Source organism: Diabrotica undecimpunctata, chromosome 7, assembly GCF_040954645.1.
Source record: "Diabrotica undecimpunctata isolate CICGRU chromosome 7, icDiaUnde3, whole genome shotgun sequence".
Lineage (NCBI taxonomy): Eukaryota > Metazoa > Arthropoda > Insecta > Coleoptera > Chrysomelidae > Diabrotica > Diabrotica undecimpunctata.
Genome location: NC_092809.1, coordinates 90,045,090 through 90,057,210, shown reverse-complemented (window position 1 = coordinate 90,057,210; position 12,121 = coordinate 90,045,090). Strand labels below are relative to the sequence as shown.

The following is a 12,121-nucleotide window of genomic DNA, read 5'->3' as shown; positions in this document are numbered from 1 at the left end:
CGATCCAGGATCATTTCCTTTGCGCCTTGAGCTGGTATTGATGATCGCTGCTGCCCTTCATCAGGGTATCACTCGGTAATCACTCGGTGAAATTTTCGCCATATCTGGCTACCCTCACTTAATTTAGCCTGCAGACCAATGCAGTTGCCCGAGGTGTGGCACATGGAGCCATAAGTGAGAGTTAGGTGTCTTATGAGGACCAGTTATATAGAACTATCTGCCGTCTATGACGCTCGATGTGCTCGTTCCGATAAAAGGTACTACCTCTATAGCACAACCCTACACCAAATTTTCATTATCTACAATAAATACATCCATTTCTTTTTCAATATCATAGATTTTTATCTTAAGTGTTACTATACCATTTGTTTTTTTAACACCATTAATTTTCCTCAAGTTTACTATTTGAAGGTCACCTCTATTATGTACTTTTATCTGTAATAATTTTGCATTAATCAATGACACATTTGCTCCTGAATCATATACTCCATAGATCTCTAAAGTGTCATTCAATAGTAACTTGACTCTAATTAGTGGTGGTATTAACAGTTTTTTGGATTAGTTTCATTTAATTCTATTTCTAATTTATGGTTGTTGACAGTTCTTACCTGCTGATTTTTCGAAATATCACTTTTGCTTCTGAACCAGCAACTTGATTCCAGGTGGTAGCGTAAACCTCTTCCTTATTTTTCACAAATTTTGCAGGCTTGTTTTTTCTCAAGTAACATTTTTCGTTTGTTTTTGAAGTCTTAATTTTAATTAAGTGTTCTAAACCTCTAATTTCATTGAAGAGATCTTCCGTTTCTTTCAAAGTGTCTCGATCAATTCTATCAGCTATATAATTTTGAAGTCCAATAGCTATTAAATCAATCGTACTTTTTTTATGTAATGATTTGTTTATTTGTAGTATGAGTCTTTCCTTTTTAAGAGCATATTCTAATAAGGAACCATTTTTGTATTTGAACTGAAAAGCATACCTCACTGGAGTCCACCCTTTGTCTGCATATGTGTCACAACATTTGTTTTTCCATTCATCCCAATTAGAATTTATTGAATATTTTATAAGCATTGACCTATACCAATCCACACATGATTCTTCTAAAAATAATCTTAGAAGTTCAATTTTTTCCGTATTTTGATCTATTTGTAATCTTGTGCACTCATTTTCAAATGTTTCCATCCATTGTAAAACGTTCACATTTTTACCTGTAAATTTTTCTATCACAAATTGTTCGGATACTTTGTTTTTATTAAAGGATTCAATACATTGTTTTTCATTTGACTATGTAACTCTCTCCAAGATCTGTTCTAATGCATCTAGTGGGATACCAGTTGTGGATGTTAGAGATTCTTTTCTTTGAATATCTTGTTGTTCTAAAAGAAAATCATTGAATTGTATATTCCCATCTTTATCCATATAAACTTTTAAAATATTTTCATCTGCAATCCAAACTTTTCTTGTAGTACCCCGTTTTGTTAGAGCCCTTTTTACTTTCTCAAAAGCTGCTGTCGTCTGGATTTTTTCATGATAGGAAATATTTTGCATATCATGAGGCATTGCAAAATTTCATTTTCTTCATTCTCAATTGTGGTTATGTTAATAATATTTGTTTTAGTAGGTATCTGTTTGTAATGATTTAACAGTAAATTCAAATATCAGTTTTGCCATTTTGATAATTAAAAATTAATATACCTTTTTCTGTTAGCAAAAATGTTGTTTTGTAAGGTTTTTTATTAGCAAAACTTTAAAATAAACTCAACTGCGTTTCTCTGTAAAAAAGTAAACTTTATTATTTTCTGTACAATATTAATTATTAACAAATACATTACCTGTAAAAAAGAAACAACATTTAAAGCTTATATTCTAATTTTACAAATTACAGGCAAAAGTAATAATGGCCAGACAATTGACAATCGTAAAATTAATGAATTGTCACTTCAAAACACCTCACAAGTATGTCTAACATGAAAATAAAAAGAAGAACTTAATGTTTTGACAGTGGCGTAACAAAATGAGAATATAAATAGAAATATTATTAAAGGAAAACAAAACAATAGTTTTTCTTTACATATATATATATATATATATATATATATATATATATATATATATATATATATATATATATATATATATATATATATATATTGTTATGATGTTTTTTTTGTTTGAATGATGAGCAATGAGTATTTTTAATAATATAGGGTTTTTATCGCGGTTCTCAAAGAATTAGTTTGTAAGTACTTTTTTAAATTATCTTTATTATAACTATTATGAAACACACATATATATCTAACCTAGCCAATGTAAATTTAAAATAAACTATCTTTAAATTGATGTTCTTATAAAACTAATTAAATTCTATAGACAATGTTAAAATTTAAACAAACTATCTTCAAAATTGAAATTGTTATGACACTAACTAAATTATATTAACAAAATTTTGTACCTTTCTTTCACTGAATGCCTAAATGAACTGTTTTCCACTATATAGATTCTAATCACCACTGAATGTCTTCGTACTTCGGTTATCCTTGTTTTTGTGAAATTACTTTTTTCAATTATCAGCTTCTACCAATTTAAGATATAGTTTTCTTCACCAGCATTTCTACACCACCAAGCAAACCAGCAAACACCATTTATATTTATTCTTCTTTTCAATATACCAATATCCAATTATTATAAGTTGATTTATACTAATCTCCAATCATAATATAATTTTAATTCCTTCCAATGTCCATCCAATATTCTTCTAATATACTTTTATAATCTTCAATAATTATTTGTGTATAATTATAAATGTGCATTAAATATATGCATAATTTTTAATCTTCATTTAACTCACTATATTAAACAATTGGACTATCTCCAACTAACTTTCATATTTCTTATTAAACTGCTTGACTGACTTACTAAAACTGTGAACAATTGACTTCACTAACTAATCTACTAACTTTCATAATAAACTGCTTGACTTCTGACTAAAAACTGCCATCTTGAATCCAAATCACGGGTATTTATATCTTTTTGGATCCTCTAGAATCATCTGGTAAGAGATCATGTTCCATTCGTTCTATTAACTTCTATATAGATGTTCTCGAAAAAAAATATCTGTTCGATCCACCGCCATAATCATTATTCCAGAATGTTCGACCGTAAACAATGGTCACACTCTGCACTCTGGAGAATTCGTTAATGTTCCATTAATAATTTTGTTGACATTTAGGCTTTTCAGATCAGAATAAACATTCAAATTAGTAACTAACACTCTAATTTAATAAAATCCACATTTCAAACAATATAACCCCACTTTATATTTCTTATAATTCTTAATTTCTATCTGTCACTTAGAGAGTATTTTTGGTTGCCTATGCACATGGCTCACTTAAATCTATTTACAACATTAAAATACAACTTTTTACAATTATTATATGCTAATTTCTTAAAATGCCCTCACATAAATATATTTTTATAAAATTCTCTAGTATATAACTTATAAATTATTTTCTATAAACCCCAATCGTATCAATATATATATATATATATATATATATATATATATATATATATATATATATATATATATATATATATATATATATATATTTATAAGAGTAAGAAAAAAGAAGTACTTGAAGGAAAAATTATTATCAAGAGCTGCTAAAAAATACAAAATATAGTATTTTTCATATAAAAATGCGTGCATGTCACAATTTATATAAAGTGACGTTGTGATGTGGGTATTAGTTAAAATAGTTAGGTAATGACTGTGAATATTGATTTACACGATTTTATTAGAAGGAAAACCATGTATTACAATTTAACCTACATCTTACAACAACAAACATATATATGTCTCTTGTCACCGTTCACTCTCGGTGGACACTGTTATGGTAACTTCGGTGGTATTCAGCCATGAAGCGGTGTGGCTGTTACATCCTCCCCCTTTGCACCACCCTGGCGACTCGCGGGTGGGGCAACAGAGTCTAAGCAGGAATAGAGCTCTACAGGACAGCAATGACAACGTTTTGGTCGGGGTTGTCTACGTCTGGCAATAGGGTCAGGTTCAGGTTCAGCTTCAATTTGAGCAAGGTCATCTCCAACAGGGGGGCCCATTTCGCTATCGTCTAACCCAAGGGTCAAAGACTCTGGGCAGGAGACCAGTGGAGCAGGAGGGTCGGCTTCTGAGGATTTCACTGGACGACCTCTTCTACGTAGAGGTTGAACTGGAGCAGGGCACGGATCTTCTGGATCGGCATGGAAAGGCGTCAAGGCTGAGACATGATATTTTCCAGCAGGAACATCCGGAGTGTCGATGTGTGAAACTTCATAGGTTGTAGGGGACAGCATTTTGGTCACCTTGTAGGGTCCGTCACGACGCGGCGCGAACTTCGAAGTTATGGACTTAGACGCGTCACTTAGTGTATGCGAATCGACTAGCACAATATCACCTACTTCGAACGAAACCGAGCGGCGGTGGCAGTCTTTATACTTCTTACGTCTATCTTGGGATTGTTCATGTGTCTCGCGGGCTTCACTAAGATCTTTACTCAAAGTTATTAGATAGGGCGTGATTTGTGGCACGAAGTTGTCCTTGGCTATGATGCTTCGAAAATCACGATTTGCATCATCAGGAGTTCGTAACTCGCGACCGAACGTGAGGTACGCGGGAGTGAAACCGGTTGAGTCGCACTTCACAGTGTTCATCGCGAACCGTATAGCGGGTAACTTTTCAGACCAAGACGAATGGTCATTATTTGTTAGAATAGCTAACTGAGTTTTAATGTCTCTATTTTTTGTTCGACGGGGTTGGCTTCCGGGTGGTATACAGGTATAAGGTTCTGTTGGTACCCAAAACAATGCGCCACTTGCTGCATTACCGCACTCACGAACTGAGTACCGTTGTCACTGACGACTCGACGAGGGATTCCGTATCGTAAGATTATGTTGTCTATGAAACACTTGGCGCAGGCAGCGGCAGTAGCAGATTCTAACGGGAATAATTCTACCCAACGACTAGCAGTGTCTTCCACTACCAGAATCCATGTATAACCTTGAGGAGAGAGGGGCAAAGGCCCAAATAAATCAATAGATAGCACTTCAAACCTCTGGGACTGAACAGGGGTTTGTAGGAGACCAGCGGGTTTGAGGTTAGAGACTTTATAGCGTTGACACTCAAGACATTTACTTACATGGTCAGAGATAATTTTCTTCATTCCAGGCCAATAGTAGCGTTTTATTATTCTTTGATATGTCTTCTCCACTCCATAATGACCAGCAGTAGCGGAATCATGGTACTCATGCAGTATGTGAGGAATACGTGTACTAGCCGCTACCAATTGGGGCTCTTCTTCATCTACTTCAGGAGTATAACGGTATAATATCCCATTGTTCATGATATATCCTCTTTCTGCCCACCTCTTGAAATCTACGCTTGTGTCAGAAGAGGGATCTTCTAAACATCTAATAATTTTGGCAACATCTGGATCATTAGGCTGCTCTTCTCGAACATCAGCAACACTAAGAGTTGGAAAATCTACTCTTACTAGATGAACTTCAGCTATGATGGGAACTTCTGTCATGGGAGGCCTTGATAGAGTATCTGCGATTACATTTTTTCTTCCTGTGATATATTCTATTTTTAGGTCATATGGCATGAGCTCTAAAGCCCTTCGAGCTAACCGTCCAGTAGGGGACTTTAAGGTCATTAGCCATTTTAAGGCTTGGTGATCACTTTGCACTATTGTAGTAGCGCCTTCTAAGTATCCTCGAAATTTCTTCACTGCCCAAACCACAGCGAGAGCTTCTCGTTCTGTAGTCTATAGTTTTGTTCAGCAGGAGTCAGAAGTCTCGAAGCATACTCTACAGGTCGTTCGTTCTCTTTCTCCCCCTGGAGAAGACATGCCCCCAAAGCATAATTGCTAGCATCTGTACGAAGTATATAAGGTAAATTGCAGCCAGCTTGTCGTAGGATTGGGGCGGAACACAATAATTGTTTCAGACATTCAAAGGCCTCTTGTTGTTCTGCTCCCCAGGTCCATTTCACATTTTTCTTGGTTAAATTCGACAAAGGTTTAGCAACATGGGAGAAATTTTCGATGGATCTACGGAAACATGAGCATGTTTGCAGGAATTTTAGCAGTTGAGTAACATTTAGGGGTGGTGTCATGTTTAATATGGCAGATACTTTATTTTCACTTGGCCGGATACCCAAAGGTGAAAGGATGTGTCCGAGATATAGGACTTCCTCACAGGCGAATGAACATTTTGCTCTATTTAGACATAATTTAAATAGGCGCATCCGGTTGAATACTTGTTTCAAATCGTCTATGTGATCAGAGAAGGATGGGGATAATATTATCAGATCATCTAAATAAGCTAGGATATTCAGATTTTGAAGACCAGCACGAAATTTATCAATCATCCTTTGGAAACTAGCGGGACTGTTACACATACCAAAGGGCATGCGTGTGTAACGAAAGGTGCCAAATGGACACACGAAGGCTGTTTTGTCACGATCAGCTGTTCGTACAGAGATTTGATGATAACCATATTTTAAGTCGAGGGTAGTCATAAATCGGGTTTCCTTTGCTGCATGCAAAATATCTTCAATACGTGGCAGAGGGTACTTATCTGCACGTGTTATTGCGTTTAAGCGTCGATAGTCTACTGTTAATCTGATACCTCCATCTCTCTTATGCACAAGTACCACGGGTGAAGCATATGGGGACTCACACTCTTCGATTATGCCTTGAGCCAAAAGTTTATCTAGTTCCTGACGCAGTAATTGCCTTTTGGGCTCTGACATACGGTAAGGTGGAACAGATATTGGTACATCATCAACCAATACAATGGAGTGTTCAGCATATGGAGTAGGGTCTATATTATATACGAATAAATCAGAATTTTCCTTAACAATGTTGTTAAGATCGGATCTTTCTTCTAAGGATAGAGAAATTCCTTCATCTACTCGTAGTTCTAAATGAGCAAGAGTAACGCTATTGACCTGGCAAGGAGAGCTGACCTGAGCTGGATCTGGAGCAAATGAGTAGGGAATATTAGGGACATCACCATAAAACCATGAGTCATTAGGAATGTCTAGAATGATGTTAGCTTTTCTTAAGAAGTCTGCCCCCAGTAAGGTACGACTATTTGTGTGTGTGGACACAGAAATTAAGGAAATGATATGAGAGCGGTTTTGTAAGATAACAACTAAATCAAAGACCAAAAGAGTGGTAGAAGTAGCAGTAGCGCACCTAGAATTTGCCTCTGGGGGGGGGTTTTGGTTGGTCACCAAAAATTTTTTTATGGTGTTACCTCCATTTTGAGTCCTTAAAATGTGTAAGTAACAGTGTCGGAATAGGGTCCTGGGGGGGGTTTAACCCCCAAAACCCCCCCCCTTGGTGCGCCACTGAGAAGTAGTCCTACCATCCGCTAGGGTCATGTCTACACTTTTTGTGGAAAAGGGTACCTCATCCTTCAAGAGGATATCTCTTAGCTGAGAGCCAGCAATACTGCACTGTGCTCCCGAATCAAGATAACAATGACCTACATGACCTTCAATAGTGACCTGAACAATGGGTTTAGTTGATAGGTTTGTGGCAAAATGTTGGTCGACATTAACTGTTTCAGCAAGCATAAATTCAGATACTGCTGAGGATTTACTGGATGATTTGCATTTTGGACAATTACTCTTAATGAATCCAGGAGTCTTACATCCATAACACGAAATCTGATTCGAAGTGGAAAAGGTTGGTTTAGTGCTAGTACGAGAAGTTACTAAAGGAGGATTAGGTTTGGGCTCAACCGAAGATTTTCGAGAATCTGCTTCCCTGGTTCTGGCTGCCGCCAATTTTCGACATTCATCCTTCACGTGACCTGGATTTTTGCAAAAGCTACACCGTACCCGTTTTGATTCGTTTTCGTTTTTAATGTTTATTTCCGGATTTTCATACGATTCTTCAGTTTGCCTCGATTCTTTTAAGAGTTCGCTAAATGTATTGATCTTATCACGTGCTACTTTTTCACGTATTCTCCTATGCAACAAACCGTATACCATATCTAATTGAGTGGCTTCGGTTAATGTATCTGCCGGTAACTGAGCTATTATCGCGCGCGCTTTGCATACAAAAATTAACACGGAGTTTTAGCATCTTGTTCCGTCGAAAACAGTTCCCGATACACTCTGTAGGCTGGTTTTTGAGGTCCAAAAGTCGATCGTAATAAATTAATGGCGCTGGCCCACGTGTTTACCGTATTTTTAACACCTTGAAACCACGTGGCGGCGAAACCGTCTAACAGCATGGGTATACCCTTTAATGCGTTCGCGTCAGATACGTGGGTGCACTCTTTATAGATCTCGACCGCATCTATAAAAGCTTTTACATCAGCCCCCTTTGATCCATCGAAGCGAGAAGCGCATTTTGCTAAACTACCTGAGTCCGAAATAGGCCTTGCTATTGTATTTAATAAGGCTTGAAACTGTTCGCTTGTTAAATTTACCGAAGACATTTCTGCTGATGTTGATTCACTTGAACTAAAAACCGTCGTCGACCTAAGCGAATAACTGTGTTTATCGTTTGTTGCCGTGATTGCAAGTTTAACACAAAAATAGTAATAAAAATTAAAGGCTTACAGTTTCTGTTGCTTATTTCTTGTAAAAACCCTTGAATGGAAGCTTGATATTCCCACAGGATGTTTCTGAATGGCCTAGTGGAAGATTGATATGCCCACAGGATGTTTTGAATGGTCTGTAGTGGAAGATTGATATTCCCACAGGATGTTTTTGGATGGTCTGTGCGGAGTTTCCACAGCAGTCACATACACAGTAGATTTATTGTTGTGAAGCACTAAACTAAGTGAAAATGTCCACTAATCACCTTACAATGGCGGGAGCAAAAACACTTTTTTTCTGTTCACAATGAAACTTTACGATTTTCACAGTACGAACTACACTTTAAACTATTTTGCCCAAGTTGGGTGCCAGTTGTGATGTGGGTATTAGTTAAAATAGTTAGGTAATGACTGTGAATATTGATTTACACGATTTTATTAAAAGGAAAACCATGTATTACAATTTAACCTACATCTTACAACAACAAACATATATATGTCTCTTGTCACCGTTCACTCTCGGTGGACACTGTTATGGTAACTTCGGTGGTATTCAGCCATGGAGCGGTGTGGCTGTTACAACGTCACTTACATTTAAAATTTCCAGAACGTCAAAACATAGCTAATAATACGAAAGCCATACGGAACTGCTCGATCTTTCATAGGCGACAACATGGTATAATAATCAGAAAAATGTAATCATCATTATATGGGAATTTTAGAATTATATTAATTAAGTAACCAAAAACATTTGCTATTATTAATAATATAAATTTTATGAAATAACTCTTTAAGTCTAATATTCCACAAAACAATAATTTTAATTAAATATATTAGACAATTGTACGCAACTGATACGGGAATACTTCAAATTTATTAACAGTTCAGCGTGTGGCAAAATTTTTTAAAGTGTTGCCGCTTTTTTAGAGTAAGAAGTTTGTTGATGTTTTGATTTCCCACACAATTTGATTATAATATATTACATATTAATACATTGTATTTATAAATACATATTAAATTTAGATTAATAGCTTTAAAAACTAATTATTGTTGTGTATTGTGATTGTGCTATGCCAAAACAACTAAATAGTCTGTAAAAAGCTGATAAGCTTCATATAAGATAGATTATTTTGAAAAAGAAATAATGTCGGGACGTTTTTATTAATAATGCTCTAAATAGCTCTAAATAATCTAAATTTTTTTATGCATTTTAGTGTGTTGCAGTAGTCTTAAAACTAAGTGTATTTACTGTTATATAATAGTGTGACAAATAGTTGACATTTTAAAAATTTCTCACTTACTATTCTGATGTTTTGGAAACGCTGTGGGGTTCTGACGTCGTAAGTCTTGAATGAAGTGCATTTTTATATGAAAAATACTATATCTTACAAAGTTGAACTAGAAAGAAAAACATTTTTTGTTAACTCACCAAATAAAATTAGTTTGGTTAATAAAATTGCTGCTAACATATTTCAAAAAGAATTATTATAAAAATGTTCTTATCTAATAAATGCTTCTCTGAAATTTTAATACGAGTATAATTTAAAAAAAAATTCTTAACACAAAAACAATTGAATTTATAAATTAGTTAGAATAGCGACCAATTACAATTAGGTAAGCCTCAATGTCATAAATGTCAACTTAAAATTTTTATTTTTGACAATTACATTGCTAAAAATAAAATTTTGTTTAAAAATTCTTTTTGTTTAGTAACAAAAAAGAAGAAGATTTATTCACCATTGATAGATGTCTGAAAAAATGTAACAAATATATATGGAAAATTAAATCAAAATGTGATATTTTACTGGTTTCATATATAAACTACAAAGAAATAATATAATAAATTTTACTTAGATTTTGAATTTCTGATCTTTTGTTTATATTATTATCTTTTCCCAAAAATTTGTATATATACAAATATACAAATTTTTGGTAGTCCTATGGGATCTAGTCTTTCACCCATTCTAAGTAGCTATGTTATGGATGATGTTATCAGTGATTGTATCAATAATTGCACTTTTTTCATTCCTTTTATTAAAAGATATGTAGATGATTTTAGTTTTGGCACTTACTAAACACAAAATTCATGAAACAGTCAACATTTTCAACAATCATAATCAACATATACAATTTACAGTTGAGGAAGAGGTAGATAATTCTCTACCATTCCTTGACATGAGAATTGTAAGAAATACAGACAATATGTTGAAAACCAGATGGTTCAGAAAACCCATATGTAGTAATAGATTTATAAGCTATTACTCTCATCATCCAAATAAGATGAAAATGAACCTTATAACAGGATTAAAAGAATGTGTTTTAAAGCTTTCTCATCCATTATTTCTACAAGAAGATCTTCAATTATTAAAAAATATTTTAATTTAAAACTCTTATCCTCCAGATATGCTACATAGGATGCTTTTTTCTAATAATGTTAATATAAATAACTTAACACCACTTTTTGCTAAATCTCAGAACATTGTATTTAACAATCAGAACATCTATTATCATTCACTACCTTTTACACCATCATTAACACCTAAATTAATACAAACACTAAAGGTTATTGACAATATAAAAGTAGCAACAAAGAACATCAAAACTATTTCATCTTTATATTCCAAAACTAAGTATCTTATAGACAAATTCGATAAAACAAATGTAGTATACAGCATAAGTTGTACTCAGTGTGAAGCTGAGTATGTTGGTGAGACCGGAAGAAATCTTCCAAATCGCATTATTTCTCACAAAAGTGATTGCAGAATTAAAAAACCATCTTGTGCTTTGGTAGAGCATGTAATCGATAAAGACCATATTATGGATTAAAATATTGTGTAGTGAAAGTAATAAATTCAAAAGGACTTTTTTGGAAATGGTTTGTATTAGCAAAAGTGATAATAATTTAAACAAAAGATCAGAAATTCAAAATCTAAGTAAAATTTATAATTATATTATTTCTTTGTAGTTTATATATGAAACTAGTAAAATATCATTTAATATTTTTTTAATATTATAATTAATTAATTTTTTAATATATTACTATTTAATATATTATAATTTAATATTCCATATATTTGTTACATATTTTCAGACATCTATCAATGGTGAATAAATCGTCTTCTTTTTTGTTACTAAACAAAAAGAATTTAATTTTTGGCAATATATATATATATATATATATATATATATATATATATATGGTATATATATAAATTTATATATATATATATATATATATATATATATATATATATATATATATATATTGTTATGATATGTAAATTTACATATCATAACAATATATATATATATATATATATATATATATATATATATATATATATATATATATATGGTATATATATAAATTTATATATATATATATATAATTATATATATATATATATATATATATATATATATATATATATATATATATATATATATACAGTCGATCCGCCGGATCTTTGCACATCGTCATCATTTTTATTATAGGAAATAAATCAA

General features: G+C 33.1%; 1 protein-coding gene across 1 annotated transcript; it reads right to left on the bottom strand.

The window, feature by feature from the left end:
• Positions 1-8,134: 8,134 nt before the first annotated feature.
• Positions 8,135-8,512, bottom strand: LOC140446531 (activity-regulated cytoskeleton associated protein 2-like). The gene has a single exon (XM_072539093.1). The coding sequence runs from the start codon at positions 8,510-8,512 to the stop codon at positions 8,135-8,137; it is 378 nt and encodes a 125-aa protein (XP_072395194.1).
• Positions 8,513-12,121: the final 3,609 nt, after the last annotated feature.

Excerpts from the sequence above, each read along its gene's own strand:
- LOC140446531 (XM_072539093.1), bottom strand. The coding sequence starts at position 8,512 with ATGTCTTCGGTAAATTTAACAAGCGAACAGTTTCAAGCCTTATTAAAT.